The following is a 23482-nucleotide window of genomic DNA, read 5'->3' as shown; positions in this document are numbered from 1 at the left end:
CTCATAAAATGGTACACTTAAGTTGTCCATTTCATTGCATATAATTTTACCTCAAAAAAAAAAAATTCCTAAACAAATACTGAACTCTAGTTAATGATGTTTATTCTGAAATGTTTAGGAGGTATACTTATGTCTGCAACTCACTTGAATCAAAAAATAACATGGATTGATAGACTAAGAGATAAATTACAGAACAATAGCTGATGCGTATATGAGTATTCACTGTACAATTGTTTCAACTTTTCTGTATGCTTGAAAATTTTTATTATTTTGGAAAAATACAATGTGAAGGAAATAAAAGGAGAGGTAGATAAAGTAATAAACTTTCTAAATTTAATAGGATGGTTTGATGAACACCATAACATAGAGCTTTACTTTAACAAGAAAGCAAAAGCAGTAAACAGAGCAATATGTTTTAATTTTTTTGAAGTTTTAATGTTGTTGTTGTTGTTAATCTCACCGGAGGATATTTTTCCCATTGATTTTTAGGGAAAGTGGAAGGGAGTGGGGAGGAGAGAGAGAGAAACACCCATGTGAGAGATGCACACTGATTGGCTGCCTCCTGCACGTGCCCGGACTGGGGCAGGGATCAAACCTGTGGCCCGGGTACGTGCCCTTGATTGGGAAGCAAACCTGTAACCCTTGTGCACAGGCCGATGCTCTAACCACTGACCCACACTGGCCAGGGCAATAAGTTTTAATTTTAATAATGCTTTCTAAAATGAAGAACTTAAGACTTTAAAAGGTACCTATATTTTGTATCTTATATTCTATTATATAAAACAGCATATTCAGTTTTTACAATTTATGGGTCATCATATACAAACACGCATTATTTGTCCCTCTTCCTCACCATAACTAATAATTGCAGGAGAGTCCATGGCAAGAGAACTTGAATGGACGTGTGAAGCTGGCAAAGTATAATTTCAATGAATGTGATTACTTAATATCTGTCATTCTGCATGAAGTAAAAACAATGACAAAAACCTTAAAAGTAGTCAAATACTGAGAAAATATGTGTAAAATATATACATGGTCTCCCATAAACTGATAAACAAAAATGATAAAGAATCCAACAGGAAATCAGATAATGGGTAAGAGATGACAATTCAAAGAGGGAGTAAAATGGGCCAATAAATATATGATAAAATTTTTAAGTTTCTGGATCCAAGATGGCTGTGGAGTATGTGAAAGCAACACATACCTCCTCCTGATGCCAAACCAGGTTTACAGCTAAAATTTTGAGCAATAAGCCTAAATAAACAACTGAAGGACACCTGAACAGGCGTATTATATCCAAGGACTGAGGAAATAAGCTACAGAGACTGGTAAGAAGGGTAGACTCGGAGACGGTTGGTCTCTGCACACAGGTGCAGCGACTGAGAAGCTGGAAGAAAATTGTGGCTGCCAAAGTTCCCCCTGAGGAAAGTGGGGTCTCAATACTATACTGGAACCCCCAAACCAGAACACCAAATACATAGCATTTGGCAGCAAAAATACGTGGGGACTTCGTCCACTGGAAAGAGGAGTGAGCCTGCTAGAATCCCAGGAACTCTCCTTAAGGGCCAACACACAGGGGCTCCACCTTGGGCATTCACCCAGGGCTCTGGAAAAGGAGAGGAGACTCAGGGCATATGGAAGTCATAAAGAGAAGTCTGGGTGGCATAGCTCCAGAGATCTGGAAGGCTGGCTACTGAGGTCCTGATCTTGAATCAACATCCCACACCACCCTCAGGCACCATCTTCCAGAGTCCAGCATTTCTATTCTTACAGCACCAGCTGGAGAAAGTGCACTAACCTTGTCCTCCAAATACTGGTGATACCACCCTGCCATGCTTCACTCAAGCAGAAAGAACTGTTGGCTGCACCCAATAGGGACCTGAGTTACGCTCTTCTTCTGGAGAAACTATAGACAGACTCTCAGACCATTACCGAACTGAGTGGCTCTGGAACAAGGGCCAATCTTTCTCCCTCCCATGAGTTAGGCAGGTGCCGCCCCCAAGAGAAGGCTCTCTGGTCAGGGTCTCAGGCAGTGGACAGCTGTGGAGCTGGGCATTAACACCCCTCCTAGGGCCCTGTGCCACTCCCAAAAGAGTGATGCCTTGATTTGCATTCCCAACTTCTACTGACACTAGTTTGCCAAGCACAGTTTTGCCAGGGAAGGAAGCACAATTCAGAACTGATCTGGCTCGACCCCTTCAGAGCCTCCAGTTGGGGTCTCCGCAGCGTGTTGCTAAGCTAGGAGAAGGCAAGCAGGTTGCTTACCTCACACAGCACAGTTGGTACCACCCACAAAAAAGAAGCCTTTTTCGATCTGTATGTCCAAGTCCCAGTGACCCCATCCTGTCCTGCTGAGCTTGTTCCAGCAGTGAGGATGGCTACACCCAACCTGAACCTGCAATGGGAAAGCTAAAGTTGGAGACTCTGGCAGAGACTGAACGGTGTGGCTCTGGAGTAGGACCACATTCTCCCCATTGAGTGCCAGAACACACTGCCCCAAACTAGGGGAACCGTTAGCCCTGTGACCTAGCCACCCCAACCTACCCAGGTTGAGCATTGTAAGGGATCAGTAGGGTGTGGTCAGCTTGGGCTCTCTCTACAGCCTTTCTGCGTAAGATTTTGGAGGAAGACTAGGCAACCTCAAGGGGAAGCAGAGTAACAACAGGTGGATGCAGACCTCAGGGAGACTTGGCCTTTTATTGATCTGACCCCAGCTCAAAACTCCAGGAAGCTGAACCGTCTACACAGATTGGCCCTCCCTGGCACACCCAGGTCCAGTAGATGCATACGCAAACAGTAAACAGCATGGTAGCTCCAGAAAGGCAGGCCAAAACCGGTTACACAAAACATCTGACAGAGACCTGTACCTGAACACCACCCAAGTGGACCTAGAACCAACACAACCAGTGATGGGCTTCAGATCACACCAGAACTTGACCCATCCAGGCCAACAAGCAACAATCCAAAGGAAGATTCTAGCAGGCACCAGACCCTGCTGGGAACAACTCCACCTTGGAGGGCAGACCCTACAGAGTGTCATACACACAGTAATTGAGGTTCACCCTGATAGCCACCCAGCCTGAAGAGTTAATTCCACCCATGAAAGGGGCAGCAGCATTCACCAAGACATAATCAAAACAGGGGGTGCACATAACCCACAAGGGATATTCCTGGAGCACTGAGCACAGGCGATCTGGAATATTGTGCCACTGAGCCCAATAACACACCTTAAGACTGCACCTGCACAGCATGCTGTGCCCAGGACTGAGCCTCAGTGAGCCAGACATGAACAAGCCAATAGCAAACAAGACCCAATTACAACAAGAGGACCCAAAAAACCCACACAAGAGACATTACTAGAGCACCCAGCTCAGGAGATCAAGTAGACCGCACCGCTGGGTCCCACAGGACACCTACTACAGAAGGCCACCCCACCAAGACTGGAAATCATAGCAGTTCTATCTAATACACAGAAACAAACACCAAAAGATAGCCAAAATGGGGAGAAAAAGAAACAACCCCAAAAGAAAGAAAAGGAGAATCTCCAGGAAAAGAGCTAAATGAAATGGAGGCAAGCAATTTATTAGAAACAGAACTCAAAGTAATGGTTATAAGGATGCTCAACAGCATGAAAAAAGACATAGAAACTATGAAAAATAATCAGGAAGAAATGAAGAATACCATAGCTGACATAAAGAATACACTGAAAGGAATAAACAGTAGGTTTGATGAAGCACGGGATCAAATCAGTGATTCAGAAGACAAGGTAGAAAAAAACCACCCAATCAGAGCAGCAAAAAGAAAAGAGAATTAAAGAAAAAGGACACTTTAAGGGAACTTTGGGAAAACATGAAATGTAACAAAATGCACATCACAGGGGAAACAGCAGAAGAAGAAAATGAGCAAGGGATAGAGAGCCTGCTTGAAAAAATAATGACTAAAAACTTTCCTAACCTGAAGGAAAGTCATGCAAGTTCAAGAAGCAGAGTCTCAATCAAGATGAACCCAAAGATACACACATCATAATTAAAATGGCCAAGGTTAAAGACAAAGAGAGAACCTTTTTTTTTTTTTAAAATATATCTTTATTGATTTCAGAGAGAGGAAAGGAGAGGGAGAGAGAGAGATAGAAACATCAATGATGAGAGAGAGTCATTGATCGAGCCCGCAACCCGGGCATGTGCCCTGACCGGGAATCGAACCCCGATCGCCTGGATCCTAGGTCGATGCTCAACCGCTGAGCCACTCCCGGCCAGGCCAAAGAGAGAATCTTAAAGGCAGTAAGAGAAGACAGTTAGTTACCTACAAGCAAGTTCCCATAAGGCTGTCAGTGGATTTCTCAACAGAAATACTTCAGGCCAGAGAAGTTGGCATGAAGTATTCAAAGTAATGAAAAGCAAGGACCTGAAACCAAGACTGCTCTATCCAGCATGGCTATCACTTAAAATCAAAAGGTGAAACAAAGAGCTTCCCAGACAAAAGAAGGCTAAGGGAGTTCAGTACCAATAACCCAGCATTGCAAGAAATGCTAAAGGAACTGCTTTAAGAAGAAGAAATAGAGAGACAGAGGAACATAGTAGACATAAAAATAATGACAATAAGTACCTGTCAATAATAACCTTAAATGTGAATGGATTAAATGCTCCAATTAAAAGATAGAGTAGTTGAATGGATAAGAAAACATGACCCATATATATGCTGTCTACAAGAGACCCACCTCAGAACAAAAGATGAACACAGGCTGATTGTGAAGGTACGGAAAAAATATTCCATGCAAATAAAAACAAAAAAAAAAGCTGTGGCAGCAACACTTGTTTTTGACAAAATAGACTTCAAAACAAAGGCCATAACAAGACACAAAGAAGTTTACTACATAATACGAAAGGGATCAACCCAACAAGAGGATATAACCCTTATAATCACATATGTATCCAATATAGAAGCACCTAAATATATTAAAAAGAAACTCATGGCAGACTTTAAGGGAGAGATTGACAACAATACAGTCATAGTAGGGGGCCTTTAATATCCCACTGTCATCAATGGGTAGATCTCCCAGACAAAAAATCAATAAGGAAACAGCGACCTTAAATGACATACTGTATCAGATAGATTTAATTGATATTTACAGGACATTTCATCCCAATGCAGCAGAATATGCATTCTTCTCAAATGCACACGGAACAATCTCAAAGACAGACCACACGTTAGGATATAAAAAGTTTTTACAAGTTCACACACAGACTGAAATCATATCAAGCATCTTCTCAGATCACAATGGCATGAAACTAGAAATCAACCAAAAGGGAAAAACTCAAAATATTCAAACACATGGAGGCTAAATAACATGTTATCAAACAATGAAAGGGCTACCGATGAGATCAAGGAATAAAAAATTACCTGGAAACAATGAAAATGAACACACAATAATACAAAATCTACGGAACACAGCAAAAGAAGTCCTAAGAGGAAAGTACAAAGAATTACAGGCCTTCCTGAAGAAGAAATAAAAATCTCAAGTAAATAATCTAACCCTACACCTAAAAGAATTAGAAAAAGAGCCCTGGCTGGTATGGATCAGTTGGTTGGCGCATGATCCCAGACACCGAAAAGTCGAGGGTTTGATACTTGGTCAGGGCACATACCTAGGGTTCAGGTTCAATCCCCAGCCAGTTGGGACACATATGGGAGGCAACCAATCAATATTTCTCCCTCACATGGATGTTTCTCTCCACTGCCCCCCCCCGAAACATGTCCTTGAGTGATTAAAAAAATTAGAAAAACAAAAACAGGAAAAGTCCAGAGTAAGTAGAAGGAAGGAAATAATAAAGATCAGAGGAGAAATAAATAACACAGAAACTAAAAAAAACTCCCACAAAAAACACAAAAAAAATCAATGAAACTAACAGCTGCTTCTTTGAAAGATAAACAAGATTGATGAACCTTTAATCAGACTCATGAAGAAACAAAAACAGAGGACCAAATAAAATCAGAAATGAAAGAGGAGATGTAAAAACTGACATCACAGAAATAAAAAGGACTGTAAGAAAATATTATGAACTATATGCCAAAAAAATTGGACAACCTGGGTGAAATAGATAAATTCCTAGAAACATACAATCTCCCAAAACTGAATCAGGAGGAATCAGAAAACCTGAACAGACCAGTAACAAGTAATGAAATTCAAGCTGTAATCAAAAACACTCCCAGCAAACAAAGGTCCTGGTTTGGATGGATTCAAAGGCAAATTTTACCAAACAGTCAAAGAAGAACTAACACCTATTCTTCTCAAACTCTTCCAAAAAATTCAAGAGGAGGAAAGACTTCCAAGCTCTTCTTACGAGATCAACATAGTCCTAATTCCTAAACCAGATAAAGACACTACAAAGAAAGGAAATTACAGGCCAATATCCCCGATGAACAAAGATGCTAAAATCCTCAACAAAATATTAGCAAATCAGACCCAGCAATACATTAAAAAGATCATACACCAAGACAAAGTGGGATTTATTCTGCGGATGCAAGGCTGGTACAATATTCTCAAATCAATAAATGTGATACATCACATAAACAAATTGAAGGACAAAAATCACATGATCGTATCAATAGACGCAGAAAAAGCATTTGATAAAATCTGGCACCCATTAATGAAAAAAACTTTCAGCAAAGTGGGAATAAAGGGACCATACCTCAATAAACGCCATATATGAAAAACTTACAGCCAACATCATACTCAATGGGCAAAAACTAAAAGTGTTTCCTTTAAGATCAGGAACAAGAAAGATGTGTGCTTTCACCACTATTATTCAACATAGTACTGGAAGTTCTTGCCATGCAATCAGACAAGAAGAAATAAAAGGCACCCAAATGGAATAGAGGGAAGTAAAACTGTCATTATTTGCAGATAACATAATATTGTATATAGAAAACCCTAAAGACTCCATCAAAAAACTACTAGATATAATAAATGAATTTGGCAAAGTAGCAGGATACAAAATCCATATCCACAAATTGATGGCATGTCCACACACCAATAATGAACTATCAGAAAGAGAAACTAAGGAAACAATTCCATTTACTATTGCAACAACAAAAAAATAACATATCTAGGAATAAACTTAACCAAAGAATTAAAAGACCTGTATTCAGAAAACTATAGGACAGTGAAGAAGGAAACTGAGGAAGATATAAATGAGTAGAGACATATATTGTATCCATGGATTGGAAAAATTTACACCATTAAAATGTCCACAATACCCAATGCAACCTACAAAATCAATGTAATCCCTATTAAAATACCAATGGCCTATTTCAAAGAACTAGAACAAATATTCCAAAATTTATATGGAACCAAAAAAACCCCCGAATAGCCTCAGTAATCTTGAAAAAGAAGAACAAAGTCAGAGGGATCACCATACCATATATCAAACTATACAAAGCCATAGTAATCAAAATAGCATGGTACTGGCATAACAACAGGCATATAGAGTAATAGAACAGAACAGAGAGGCCAGAAATCAACCTACACCAATATGGCCGATTAATATTTGACAAAGGAGGCAAGAGCATACAGTCGAGTAAAGACAGTCTCTTCATTAAATGGTTGGGAAAATTGAACGGGTACCTGCAAAAAAATGAACTAGACCACCAACTTACACCATACACAAAAATAAACTCAAACTGGATAAAATACTTAAATGTAAGTCATGAAACCATAAAAACCCTAGAAGAAGGCATAGGCAGTAAAATCTCAGACATCTCTTGTAGCAATACTTTTGCCAATATATCTCCTAGGGGAAGGGAAACACAAATGGGACTAAATCAAACTAAAAAGCTTCTGCACAACAAAAGAAACCATCCACAAAATGAAAAGGGAACCCACTACATGAGAAAACGTATTCGCCAATGACATATCTGATAAGGGGTTAATTTCCAAAATACCTAAGGAACTCATACAACTCAACACCAGGAAGACAATCCAACTACAAAATGGACAAGGACCTGAATAGACACTTCTCCAAAGAGTACATACAGATGCCCAATAGACATATAAAAAAATGCTCAACGTCACTAATCACCAGAGGGAAGCAAATTAAAACCACAATGAAATATTACTTCACACCTGCTAGAATGGCTACCATCAATAAATCAACAAGTGCTGGAGAGAATGTGGAGAAAAGGGAACCTTGGTGCACTGTTAGTGGGAATGCAGACTGGTGCAGCCACTGTGGAAAACAGTTTGGAATTTCCTCAAAAAATTCAAAATGGAACTGCCTTCTGACCCAGTAATTCCACTTCTGGGAATATATTCTAAGAATCCCAAAACACTAATCAAAAAGAATATATGCACACTATGTTCATAGCAGTGCTATTTACAATAGCTGAGATCTGGAAACAGCCCAAGTTCCCGTCAGTCAAGGAGTGGATTAAAAAGCTGTGTTACATTTACAGAATGGAATGCTATGCAGCTATAAAAAGGAAGAACGCTTCCCTTTTGTGACAGCATGGATGGACCTGGAGATTACAATGCTAAGCGAAATAAGCCAATCAGAGAAAGACAAATACCATATGTTTCACTTATATGTGGAATCTAATGAACAAAATAAGCTGATGAACAAAACAGAACCAGAGAAATGAATACATGGAACAGAGTGACAGAGGTCAGATGGGAGGTGGGTAAGGCAGACGGGATGAAAGAAGGTGAAGTGAATAGTCAAAGAACATATGTGCATAGCCCATGGACCCAGAAAGCAATGTGGTGACGGCCAGAGGGAGGGGAGGGTTGGGTCTGGGTAGAGGGAGACAAAAGGGAGGAAAATGGGGGGCATCCGTAATAATGTCAATAATTAAAATATAATTTTAAAAAAATTTAAGTTTCCAAGTTCTCAGGTAAGTTAAAAAAGACATCACTTTATACTTGCCAAATTGTTAAAAATTATACATATTGTTAACTTCCACTGTGCTGAGAGCGTCAGGAAAGGACATTCTCCTACACTGCTATTTGCATATAAATCCTATGACATTTTGGCATATAATCTCACATAATTTATGAAAATAAAAATGTGCTTACCCTTTTATCCATCAACCCCACTTTAAGGAGTTTGTCTTAGAGAAATAAAAGCATAAAAGTACTACTGTTCAAGGATGTTTATCAAAGCATTATTTGTAGGAGAAAAACACTGGAAATAACCTAAATGTCTATCAGGTGGAAATGGTTGAATTAATGATGTTAAATTCATATTATAATATATAATGCAACTATTAAAAGAATGAGTTTGAGCTATGTGAATTATCCCAGAAAGAGGTCTATGATAAAGCAACTTGTATAATACAGTCCCATTTTTATAAACATTTTACACAGAGAAGAAAGTCGTATCTATTTATGCACTGGTATATATATTTGTATAAACATGAAGGTGCTGAAGGAATCACACTAAACTATTAGCATTACCCCAAGAAGTGGGCTTAAAGGCACAGGAAACCTATGCAACTTGATATTATGACTTGTATTACTTTTGTAATTTACAATTAATTTTAAAATCATTTTAAAAAAAGAGATTTCAAAAAGTATAATTACAAATTATACTGTCTCCAAATGACTGTCAATTGAACTAAATTGGTACCCTAATGGTTGCAGTAATCATAGTTCAGGCTAACATGCCATCACCAAGGTGCTAGGAAATGTGGAGAGCTTTAAGGGAGAGAGAACGAAGACATAAATTTAAAACATGTACCAAAAAATCAAATATTCTGCACTGGAATCTGACTAGCTTTGCCATCAGTTAAAAGTTAAGTAACCCTGGGCAAACTATATGACCCCCATCACTCAAAGCCTGTTTCCTGTCTGTAAAAAGGAGAAAATAATATCAGCCTCATAGGACTGCTGTTAGGATTAAATGATAATGCATGTAGGCACTTTCTAGGTGCCTACCAAGCCATACGTGCTCATTTTAATGCTTATCATTACTGGTATAGAAAGAGAATAAATAAATATCCAAATGATTCTTTGGATCAGAGCAGAGGAGTTAGATTATAAAAAAAATATATAGGATAGAAACATGACAGATTCTAGACCCCAGAATGTACAAGGAGTTATTAAGACAAAATGGTAAGAGAAAAAAATTTTACAAATTGAGAGTTTTAAAATTTAGAAATTTGAACAGTCATCTATTGAGGTAGACAATAATATAAATATATAATATAATTAGGTATTTGATTAACTCAATAAAGTCTGGCAATCGTGTATACATCTAAGGTATGTACCATCAAAAAATACTTAGGCAGTTTCAAATAAAGCAGCAAAACCACCTTTGTTCTTTTTAGATACTAACATGAAAAATACTTGCCTAAGAAGTTAATACAGGTTTTAAATTAATGAATAAACAAATATACATACATATACATGAACACATATGCAAATATACTACATGTATCACAAATCAAGTAACCCCTTATTGGAAAATGCAATTATACGATTAAGGATACCTTTTTTGCATAGGACACAAAGATTTAGTGTGTTTCTTTACAATGAATATGGATTTAATGAAAAACAAGAGACAGAGATAGGAAGATATTAAAATAGAGGGTTAATGTTTATAAAACCATTTTACTTGGCAAAAATTAAACTGTCAATGTTAAAAATTGTCCTTACTTGTTGGAAAGCTGTCCTCACACTCTGATTGACATATACCATCTGAATGTTGATTGGCTGTCAAACTTGCACTTTCTAAAACCCTATAATTGGAAGAATATAAATTGAAATTGCATAAAATAAAGTTAATATGGTCAGTTTAGCTCTACCCATAGAAACCAAGAACTCACGAAAATTGTATAAGAAATTCTGCATGTGTGTATGCATTCCTCGGTAAAAGGTCTATATATCGGGTTCCAAGGGACGCCAAATTTAAAAAAAAACCTGAGTCTAGAAAGATATAAGTGCAACAGTGGGATGATGAAACACTGTGAACTAAAATAAGTTGGCAATTTAATGGATAACATTATCAGTCAGAACAATCTCACTCTAGGTTCAAGAAGTAAAATATTATGCTGCTATATTTATTACAATATGAGAACATAGTGAAACTCATATAAGATTATTAAAATAGTGAATTTAATTGATTTTAAAGTCATTGGTTTCAATATATTAAAATTTAGACAATATCTACACATCATTACAATATACTGAATGGGATTTTCTATATCGCTAAAGATATGCAGATGATTTTTATTTCTCTAGAATACTTGTCAAAAACTTTCTGTACACAGAGACTACTAGAAATACATCAGGGAAAAAGAACTGCATGTATCTAGCAGGATTTAAGGTACTACTTGCTTTCTGAAAACATCTAAAAGTTTTAAAAATATGATACTCTAAAATACTTCTGTTACCTATTTTATCAGCAACAGGCACTTTAGAAAGGCCAATTTCTTTTTTTTCATGGTAGGATCAAGTATATTTGGAATGCTAGATAAGTACAAATTTTTCCAAACTTTAGCTAAGTTCCAGTTTCCACTCTCTGTTGCTGTCCTTGGAAAATGTGGCAAATGATAGAAGAACTATGTACAAGAACAGAAGCACATGAAGTGGAAACATTAGACTATACCCTAGCTCTGCTACTATTTAGCTATTTAAAACTACAATCACTTGATTTGGTTCATCTCACTAAAAAAATGGATAATGCCACAGAAAGCTATGAGGATCAACTACAAGGAACCTATTAGATCCCCCCCTTACCATTCCAGAACAAAATTATCTTGAAAATCACCTTAATTAATATCTTATTTACAATTTTTAAGTAGATATTTAATAAGCTTACTTTTTCAGTTGATCCACATCAGAATTGCTTTCTGGTAAGACTCTGATTCCCCGACCATAACTGGTACCTCCATGGAGATGAAACTCTAGAGCTAATAATGCTGCTTGGTTCTCCGAATTCACTGACTGAAGTTTGGTATGGAGGCTATAAATTCTAAGAAAGCTTCCAACCTAAAAAGAGATTATTTTTTTTAGTAAATGGAGAAAAATCAAACAATTTCTAGTATTCAAAATATTTAACAATCATATGGTGCACAGACCAACAACCAGGGGCAATGACCAGTCAGAAAAGATTGGTGGTGTCCTGAATATCAGCCCCAAGGATATTAAAACCAAAATGTGTGTGTATACACATATTAAAAAGTAAGTCATATTTCCATTTCAGAGATATTAAAGTATGAAATAAGACTGAGTCTTAGCACTGATAAATTATAGTAGTTAAGAAACCCATGACCTAAATCAAGTCCAAGTCCCCTATTTGATTAATAAACCTATTTGATTAAGATTTCTGAAAATAACTTGTCTTAACTACTTTAATGCAAGATTTAATTAAATATGATCACTAAAACACTCTCATTGTTAGAATATTAGAAAATAATTTAAAATCTGCTACTATATCACCTAGCTAGTGTGGCTCAGCACTTGAGCACTGACCTATGATCTAGGAGATCCAGGTTCGATTCCCAGTCAGGGCACATGCCTGGATTTCAGGCTCAATCCCCAGTAGGGGGCAAGCAGGGGGCAGCCAATCAATAAGTCTCTCATGACTGATGTTTTTCTCTCTCTTTCTCCCTTCCTCTCTCTGAAATCAATAAAGACGCATTAAAAAAATAAATCTGCTACTATATCAAAACAATAAACCCCCTATTCCACAAGTTCTATGAAAATTTTTGTAATAAACAGTTTGTGTCCAGCCCAGTCGGGCATGACTCAGCAGTTGAGCATCAACCTAGGATCCAGGCGATCGGGGTTCGATTCCCGGTCAGGGCACATGCCCGGGTTGTGGGCTCGATCAATGACTCTCTCATCATTGATGTTTCTGTCTCTCTCTCTCCCTCTTCTCCTTTCCTCTCTCTGAAATCAATAAAGATATATTTAAAAAAAAAAAAAAGTTTGTGTCCATACATCATAATGTGAAACATTCCATGACTTCAAATATAGGATTGAAACCATTAGAATTTGAAACTAAATGTTCTATAGTTAATTTCTGTAGTTAAATTTTGCTAAACTTAATCTTAAAATTACCTTTAATTATAGAGTATTTGACATGCTTTTAATGTACAAGACTTAAAATGAGGCAGATGGAGATTGTTTATCAAAGAAATTGACACCTACTCAAAAGAAGAAGCTATATAACTTAAATCACATTTATTTTTATGAAGAGATATGAAAAAAGGAGATACCAAGCAGGAAATTTAATTTATTTGTAGAAGATAGTACTCTTGACTACAGATGACTCTGAAATACAATTCTTTTTTCCCTTCAAGGGCAGAATTGAATAACAGTGATAAACGCTATGCAACAGCAAAGCTATATAAGGGGAAATATAAAAAAGAGCCAGGCAGCTCAGTTGGTTGGAACATCAACCTGTACACCAGAAGATTGTGGGTCTAATTCTCAGTCAGGGCACATACCTAGGGTGCAGGTTCGAACTCTGGTCGGGATGCCTACAGGAGGCAACTGATCAATGTCTCTCTCTCTCCCCCCTTCCTCACTCTCTAAAAATCAATAAAAAAACCCAATAATAAATAAATTAATCAATCAATTAAAAAGATGAGGTAGTAAACCAACTCTCCAACTCTGCTTATTGCTGTCTCAGTTAATTGTATTTCTCCTCACCACCCTCTGGATTTAACAGAGGGGAGAAATGGGAGAAAAAAGGGGAAATAATCTGCACTCCCAGATGCCACTCCTTCATTCACATGGATCTTTTTGGCCTCCAAAAATATATTTTGTGAGGAGTAGGTAAGGCAGTTAGTTATTTCTTCACTCACCTCTTCCACTAACATCTACATCACGGCAGGGGAACAGTGTAGTCAAAGAGGGAAAACACAGGAGGATTAAAGATGGGGCAGACTGAGTGGAAGCTACACTTACACTCTCCCAAAGATCAAATGAGAATTACAACTAATATATAGAAAACCATCCTGAATAATCAACTGCAACTGAAGCCGAGCTGGAGAGCACCCTCATCACCAAGGAGGAAAAGCGGAGACCGCACAGAGACTGGCAGGAAGTGCAGAGGCACGAGAGGGCTGGCTGGGCTCCCACGGGCAGAAGCTGAAGATCCGGAGATCTCAGCTGTGGGAGTTCCCACTGAGGACTCTGGGGCCTAAACCCCAGGCTGGGCTTCCCAGCCCAGAGCACCAGAACTGAGAAAGGTGCTCACATAACATCTGGCTGTGAAAAGCAGCTGGGTTTCTGTCTACCAGAGATAAATGGCTGGAAATGCAGGCACCTTCTTAAAGAGCCAACACACAAAGTTTCCTGCGCAGCCATTCACCTTAGGCTCCAGCAGAGGGAGGGCAGAGTGGACTAGAGCTGTCTGAGGAGCACCTAGAGTTGTGCGCTCTGGAGATTGAGATCAGAAGGCACCCTGTGCAGAGTCATTCCCCCATACTGCAAAGGACATCTTTTTCAGGCAGACATTTACCTTCCAAGCAGCTTTTGTGGAGGGGGGGAGGGGGTTGGACGGGATAGTTGCCCCACCCTGCTAGAAAACCTCTCACCTTACCCAGTGGAGTTTCTATAGCCTGAGGCTCCTTAAGAGACTGATAACAATCAGCCACCCCACCCTGTGGAGTTTCTACAGCCTGAGGCTTATTAAGAGAATCAGATTAATCAGCCTGCAGGCAGAGGCAGGCCTCAGAGAACTTCGAGTCTTTGCCAGATCTGCTCCGGGACCTGGGCCTTGGAAAAGCAGACTTTGGTGTGCATCTTGGTCCTGTCCAAATGCACCCAGCACCAGCAGAGGAGATCTCAAGCTGGGGGTTGTTGATAGCTCCAAAAAGGGTACTCGGGGCCAGTCACAAACTGTGTCTGACACTGGCCTGCACCAGAGATCCTCCAAAAAGACTGAGAGTACCTGCAGATCTACCTAGTACATAGAAACAAACCCAAATAAGCAGCCAAAATGAAATGGGGAGACCAAAAAACGAGCCCCAAGTGAAAGAACAAGAGAAGTCTCCAGAAAAAGAACTAAATGAAATGGAGATAAGCAATCTGTCAGACATAGAGTTCAAAATATTGATTGTAAGGATGCTCAACAGCATGAAAAAAGATATGGAAACCATCAAGGACATTAAGAACGACATAGCAGAAATAAAGAATACATTGGAGCCCGGCCGGCCATGGCTCAGTGGCTGAGCGTCAACCTAGGATCCAGGAGATCAGGGTTCGATTCCCGGTCAGGGCACATGCCCGGGTTGCGGGCTCGATCCCCAGTCGGGGGCGTGCAGGAGGCAGCCGATCAATGACTCTCTCATCATTGATGTTTCTATCTCTCTCTCTCGCTCTCCTTTCCTCTCTCTGAAATCAATAAAGATATATTTAAAAAAAGAAAGAAAGAAAGAATACATTGGAAGGAATAAACCACAGAGGAAGCTGAGGATTGGATCAGTGAATTACAAGACAGGGTAAAAAAAAAACACCCAATCAGAGATCCAAAATGGAAAAACAATAAAAAAACAGGAAAGTTAAGGGAGCTGTGGAACAGCATGAAACTTAACAATATTTGCATCACAGGAGTGCCAGAAGAGCTTGAAAGTAAGCAAGGATTAGAGAACCTGCTTGAAGAAATAATGGCAGAAAACTTCCCTAACCTAGTGAAGGAAAAATTCACACAAGTTCAGGAGACAGAGAGAGTCCCAGGCAAGAAGAATCCAAAGAGGCCCAAGCCCAGACACATCATAATTAAAATGCCAAGAATTCAAGACAAAGAGAATCTTAAAGGAAGATAGAGAAAAGCAATCTGTTACCTACAAAGGAGCTCCCATAAGGCTGTCAGCTGACTTCTCATCAGAAACTCTACAGGCCAGAAGGGAATGGCATGAAGTATTCAAGGTAATGCAAAACAAGGATCTGAAACCAAGCATACTCAATCCAGCAAGGCTATCATTCAAAATAGATGGTGAAATAAAGAGCTTCCCAGACAAAAAAAGGCTAAAGGAGTTTATCACCACCAAACCAGCACTGGAGGAAATGTTAGAGGGACTGCTGTAATTAGAAGTAAAAATAGAAGCATTACAATAAATGTTAAAGGGACTGCTGTAATAATAAGAAGAAATAGAAAGAGAAACAGGCATAAAGAATTAAAATGGCAATAGATAATAACCTTAAGGTGAAAATAGACTGAGGAACAAAATAGATCCAGAGACATATAAGCATGGAACAGACTGATGAATTTCAGTGGGAAGATGGGATGTGGGAATGGGTAGGGAGGGGTTAATCAAAGAACGTATATGCATAACCCATAGACACAGACAATAATTTGGTGAAGGGGGGGTGGACGGGATCAATGGGGGGGAAAAGGGGGGATATTTGTAATACTTTCAACAACAAAGATAAATTTAAAAAAAAATGAAAGAAGGAAAACACAAAAAGAAAAAATGACTTTCCTCATGGTATCCAAAGTAAGATATTCAAAGAAAATATAAAAGTCTATTCCTATTTACTTTTATCTGGCTTTTCTGAATGTTTATTATAATTGGTGATTCTTTTTAAATACATATATCGGCACAGTACATGTAAGTCTTACAAAGGACTTAAAGGAGGCCAAGCACGGGGAGGAAGATACCATATTAATGAACAAAAAGCTTCAACATTATAACTTCCCCTTAATTAATCTTTAAAAATCAATGGAATTTCTACCAAAATGCCCAATGTCTTTCATAAAACATGAAAAGTGGCTCTGAAAATGTATATAAAATAGACAAGTCAATTTTGAAGACTAAACTGGGGATGGAGTCTGGACTAACAGAATGTTATTTAAAAATAAAGGTATAATAATTAAGAGAGTCTGGTTTTAATGTAGACACATGTATGAACATAGATAAATCCTAAAAATGTCAAAGAAAACAAACAAACTACAGAGTGATACATATACAATATACATTTTTCAGACAAAATTACATAAAAGTATAATAAACGTGGGTATGATGCCTACATGGTAGGATACGTAGAAAGAGGACATAGGGGAGCAAAAAATGAGAACAAGGGGAGGAAAAAAGAAGGTTCAGTATGCAGTTTTATTTCTTTAAAATTAAAAGTATCTACAATAAGTGTGGCAAAACATTTAGAAATGTTTGAATAGCAAGCGCATCAATGTTTATTTTATTATCTCCTCTACTGTTGTATTTCAAAATAAAACAAAATTTAAAGACCAAGAGAGAATTTATTTATATAAATAAATAAAGATGACAAATTGCTATTTCTAGAAATTCCTTCTGGAGGCAGCATTGTATTTTTTAAGCTTTCTAAGTATACTAGGAAATATGACAGATGCTCTATTTTAATAGACAGATATTGCTTAGTCCTGTCAATAATGTGATAAGATTCCAGAAATACAAGCGAGGGAGTCATAATCAAACAACTGTAAAAAATACTTTAAAAAATTGTTACAAAAGCCCGTTTCAATGCAAAAACATAAAAAATAAAGCAAAGTAAATATGGGTATTAAGAAATCACTCACCCTTTAGAAATAATTTAACGATTCCTTATAAACTCTCATGAATTTCACTTTAGGTTTAATATTTTAAAAACCTGTGTATGTCTGAAAAAAAACAGTCAAATTATATCTCTTGGGTCACTGAAGGCCAAACATAATTATTGCTACATGTTTTATAATTATTTTTTAAATTGTGTCAGGATAATACTGGAGATTAAAAATACACTGCTTTAACTTCTAGACAAAAGGTTTAAATTGTCAGTTTGTGTGTGTGTGTGTGTAAAATGTTTAGGCTATGAGATATCTTAACAGCAAGATTTACGAAGAATGTTATGGGCAGCCTAGGCTGTAAAATGCTTTATATATAGAAGTCAATTGCATTTACTTATGATTGCCTTAACTGACCTCTTTATTTAAAAAAGCACATTTTTTTTCATGTTCCTATACAGTAAAAATGTGTTCCATGTATTTCAGTACAGAAGTGGAATTTTAAACACTGATAAAAATTCATTTGTATCAATGTCAGCTGCCTCTGGGATTTCTTAAATTAACATGAAATGGTTGATAGATTGTCCCAGAAAAAGTAAAATGTGTTGTCGATGTTCATTAATAAAAGCCTACGGTTACATTACTTATTCACCAAGAAAATCCTTTTCATGTTTCTATTACACTGCAGATAAATATGTCACATCTTCAGAAAAAAATTAAGCGCACTATATTTTAATTGTGTGCTCAGAGCACCCTCTAGTGGGTGAGAATAAGCAGACAAAAGGGGAGATAAAAAAATCTGAAAAAAATTCACAGTACTCACTGATTCACTCATTTCCTAACATATTATTTACCTCACCTGTACTAAACGGAAAGCGTGGTGCTGGGTGCTGATCAGGACCTGGATAAGGAATACGGGGCAAGCGAGGGGACCAGAGGGCATACAGACGCAGCACAGGGAAAGATAACGGCATGAAGTGGTGAAAATAGATCTAAAATGTAAATCTTTTTCACTTATAAAAGAAATCTTAATTTTAAAAAACTTCAGAACTAGCTTTAATGTTACAGTTTTTTGAAATAAACTAATCAATGTAGATAAAATCAGGGAAAAGCATCAAAGATATATCTCCAATAGTTAATTTTCTCTAATATGCCAGAACATGTGGACACACACACACACTAAAGGAGTAAGAAAGTGCAGTTATCACCATCCTGGACCCTGACTTTAAACTAATTTATTTATCTGGGTTGATGGGCTTTATCTGTAACACAAAGTGTAAGTGGAAATGATTTCTTCTTCCAAGTACAAGTATTCACAAAGGAAAACTGGGCACTAAAATTCAGTTCTAAAAAAATTTCAATTCACTTATAGTTTTCTTCCTCTAAGTAGGCTGTATAACTTCCTATAAGTAGGCTGTGTATCTAACTCCCTAAAGGTGGGATGGGAGCTACTGGCAATAAAGAAAATAATTTCTTTATACTGGTTAAGAGGACTGGTTCTGGAAACAGACATTGGAGATTCAAATACTGGTTTCACCCAAGTAGCTGTGAATTCTTGGGCTTAACCTCTGAGTGTGTCAGTTTTCTCATTTGTAAAATGGAATGACGATAGTACTCACTGCACAGGATAATGCTCAATACAGATGAAGTGTGTAACAAATATTATTATTATTGCTACTATTAATGTTGCTGTTCTTTGCTAGAAAGAATATTTGCAAATAAGATATAATAAAATGAAGAAAAATATTCCTTAAAATGTTATTACCAAGCAAAAAGTACCACATCTAAAGAGTGTACTTTTCTCTAAGACTATAACCCCAAAACAGTGAGCAAATTCTAATAGTCAATTGATGATGGTAGAGGGGGATTACCCCTAAACCTAACCTAATTTTTTTTTTTTAATATTATCTTTTTTTTTTGGTTAATCCTCACCCAAGGATATTTTTTCCATTGATTTTCAGAGAGAGAGACCTTGATGTAAGAGAGACATCGACTGGTTGCCTCCCACACACTCCCCGACCAGGGCCGGAGATGGAACCTGCGATCCAGGTATGTGCCCTTGACTGGGAATCAAGCCTGAGGCCGTTCAGTGCACCAGCCAGTGCACTACCTCTGAGAACACTGGCCAGGGCCCAACCTAATTTCTTAAACTAATAAGTTCAAAGACTAGATTTTATCAAACCAAAAATTAACAAAGCTTAATGTTTAAATTTACAAATATTTGTAAGTCCTTTGTCACTTTAAAGCAGTATGTCTTACACAAAAAAATTTTCTTTATATTTTTTTAGTAATATTGCATACAGATTTAAGATATTCAGGGAACATTCTATACTTTGAAAAAGCTGTTCAAGCCATTCATTATATTTTAGTATACTAGTAATTTATTATGAACATACCTTTTACAAATTAAAAATTAAAGAAAATATAAATTTGGAGTTAATTTCTAGACCTCAAATATCATCTATAAACGTGATTTACCCCCAAATTTATAAAAATAAAAAATAGCAAACAGCTTGCTATTCAACATCACCTTCAGAGATTTTGCCACTTGAACATGATTATCATAGACTAAAATGTCTACTGACAGGTTCTGCAGCCGATGGATGTCACTTAAATCACCATGAACAACAAGGTCTTGTACTAAGACTCTCCAAGATGGATACGGGGTCCTGGTGCCATCCCACACCTGCCATAAGAAGGTAGAGCAAAGTTTAATGATCATTTTGTAAAACTGTGGAGGCTAAAAGAGTTTTATTTGCTGGCAATATAACTTATAAGTAATTATATGTATCCTCCCAAATATCTGCTAAACTTTAAGTATTATGTATACCCTTTTCTGATTGTACAAGGACTACATATGGACAGGTAATATGGAAAATGTAAAGAAAAAAGTTCAAACTACAATGACCCTAGAAAAAACATATTGTTGAACTTACTTTATCTTTTTTTCTTCTGTGTATTGATGTCTTTTATTATCATTATTTTTAATTCTGCTTTTCGTTTCTTAGTATATTATTGAGAAATCTATCAGAAAATTAAAATATTCTAAAATACGATTTTCAGTGGCTTTACATTATTTCATGATATGGCTGTATACATATTTATTAAACCAACAATCCCTTTATTGGTCATTTGTTTCAAACCTTTCATACTATTTCAAATAATTTAGCAACTATCATCTTGTATATAAACTTTTATGAATATCTCTGTTAATATTCTTAAGTATAAATTCCTAGCTTTTAGGAATGTTTGTTCAGTTTGTTCTGATTTGGAAAAGGCCTTTAAAAGTACAGATATGACTATTTTGCTTATGTTAGATGTTATGAATACAAATGAATAAACGTCATGGGTGCTGGAAAAAGAAAAGGTATGTTGACTGCTATGTAAGGTGCATTCAGATAAAGATGGGAACAGGGGCACAGGGTGAGTATGTACTATCCCATCCTTGAGACGTGAGCCGGCCCATGCTGTTTACTTAGGGTGTATGGCAAAAGACATTCGTATGAGGTGGGAATGTCTCTGCATGTCGGGAGTTTGACTGGAAAGTAAACAGGCTATTTTAATAAAAAACACTATATTTCCATACAGGACGTGTCTGCCAGTGTCAGATTACAAAGGAAGTATTGAATGATATTCGTGACAGTGGTAAGGTTCAAATAAACAATTATGAGTTTGTATCATTCATTCTGCTCCCTAAATAATTCCAAGACCCAGGACAATCACTTTGGGACCAGTAACATCATACATCACAAATATTTTTCTCCACTTGGAATTTGTTCTTTCATTTTGTGTAGACTGCTTTTGTGATTTTAAAGTGGCTTTACCAACCAATCCACAAGTCCTTTGAGGAACTGAGAAGGTACAGTGTTGCTTTTATGCTCCAGTTTTAATTGCCTAGAAATCAGACTTTTAACAATCTTTCTTCAGGCGTCCAGAACTCTGAGATAACACATTTATGTTATTTTAAGCCATCCTGTTTGTGGTAATTTGTTATGGCAGTCTTAGGAAACTAATACAAGGAACTTTTTGGTGGTGATAAGAGAAAAATCTCCATGAAAAAATTAAGTAAAAAACAGCGATGGCAAAGTAGTGTACATAATATGCTATCATATATATATATATATATATATATATATATACACACACACACACACACAAAAAGAGAAATAATATTTACATATAAACTAAAATATGTCTGAAAAGATATTCAAGAAACTTGCTTCAGTGGTGACCTGTTTTTTTTCTTTTTTAAAAAATATTTATTGATTTTTAGAGACGAAGGGAGAGGGAGAGAGAGAAACACTGATGCCTCTTGCACGCCCACTACTAGGGATTAAGCCCACAAACCGGGCATGTGCCCTGACTGGGAATCGAGCTGGCAACCTTTTGGTGCACAGGATGACAACCCAACCGAGCCACACCAGCCAGGGCGGTTACCTAGTTTTTGGAGGGAGAGACTGAGAAGATGGGGATAAGAGAGGAACTCAATAGGATAAACTTTTCACTACATATCATTTAAAAATATCTTTTTAATTTCTGGGCAATGTTAAAATTACCTATGGAAAAAAGAAAAAGAAAATACCTTATTAAAATACCACTTTCCACTTTTTTTAATATGACTAAATTTTCTATGTTTTGGTGAGTTAGATATTCTATGCACAATTATGTTAACGCAATGGAATGGCTGAATTAATTGTACGATGATGGTTTTATAACCCAGCTGTACTCTACAGAGTGTTTGTCTCATGACTCCCATTTCATTTAGAAATATGCACTGGCTTTAGTGGCCCATCAGGGATTTTATTTTGCCTCCACTGTTGCTATTTTAACTTAAAGTTTTTTACATTCTCTAAGTCTCATCTAAAAATGGGTTTTTAAAGTTCCTTTAGTGTTACTGAGAATGTTAAATGAGATAATGTATATAGAATACTTAACATGATGTCTATCACAAAGCACACACTCAGTAAATGTCACTACTGTACTGTGGTTATTGTTCACTAATCCTTTTAATGCCTTTCAGTTCTCTCTACTATCATTCCTTATGACAGTCATGCGCTGCTTAATGTCAGCAATATGTTCTGAGAAATACGTTATTAGGCAATTTTCTCACACGTGGACCTCATAGAGTACACTTATGCAAATCTAGACAGTACAGCCTACTACACACCTAGGCTATATGGTGTAGCCTACTGCTCCTGGGCTACAAGTCTGTGCAACATGTTACTGTGCAAAACATGAGATTAAGTCAAGCACAAGAGAAATGATGCAACCAAGAGACACAGTAAACACAATGTAGGAGATACATGAGGCTGCTGCTGGAGTAACAGGGCACCCTGCTACAGTTCTGTTTTGTTACTGTGTTCAATTTTAATTGAAAGCTTAATCTAATATGCTATGCTCTTTTTTCCCTCTGTTTATGAAGATATTTAAGGATCTAAATTTTGTCTTTTAGTATATCTCTAGCCTTTAATCTACTGTTATAAACATTATATTCTTAATAACCTATAATTATAATTCATTTCTCTTTGAAACAGCAGTATGTAGGTGAATTCTGTCTTTTTTAACATCTAAGTTTTTGGATTGTAACACATTTCAATTGATACATTAATTGATTCTAGTCAAAAGAATGTATTGGGCGAATATATTTGCAGTAATTTTGGGTGAATAAACATTTGCAGTAATTTTGCTATAGTAAAATTATTACCTTAAGAGTCAATCAGACTGTTTTTATTGTTAAATTACAATATCCCATAGTGATTTCTATTATATTTGAGTTTGAAAAGAAGTACACAATTACCAATAAAATAATTTTCAAATTTTAACCCAACATTTTATTTCATAATGTGTTACAATGCTGGCAATAGAAATCTAATCGGCTGATTTTAAAAAATGATTTAAATTGATTTCTAACTCCTGAGGAAAGTATTTATTTATACACACACGTTAAAAGGTCTTGATCAAAACTCCAATGTATTAATACAAACTACATAGTAAAATTATGGCTGGTTTAAAAA

The 23482-nt window shown here is 36.9% G+C and overlaps 1 protein-coding gene across 4 annotated transcripts in view; it reads right to left on the bottom strand.

The window, feature by feature from the left end:
- POT1 (protection of telomeres 1) overlaps window positions 1–23482 on the bottom strand; it is an 84618-nt gene that overhangs the window by 27574 nt on the left and 33562 nt on the right. For all 4 annotated transcript variants that reach the window (XM_016213351.2, XM_016213352.2, XM_016213353.2 and 1 more), the window contains 3 exons: window positions 19999–20154; window positions 11817–11986; window positions 10652–10734 (listed from right to left, as the gene is read on the bottom strand). In XM_016213351.2, the coding sequence (XP_016068837.2) occupies window positions 10652–10734; window positions 11817–11986; window positions 19999–20154 (409 nt within the window). The remainder of the gene's footprint in view (window positions 1–10651; window positions 10735–11816; window positions 11987–19998; window positions 20155–23482) is intronic.

Source organism: Miniopterus natalensis, chromosome 10, assembly GCF_054644295.1.
Source record: "Miniopterus natalensis isolate mMinNat1 chromosome 10, mMinNat1.hap1, whole genome shotgun sequence".
Taxonomy (NCBI): Eukaryota; Metazoa; Chordata; class Mammalia; order Chiroptera; family Miniopteridae; genus Miniopterus; species Miniopterus natalensis.
The sequence above is the reverse complement of the archived record's forward strand: the minus strand, read 5'-3'. Positions and strand labels throughout refer to the sequence as shown.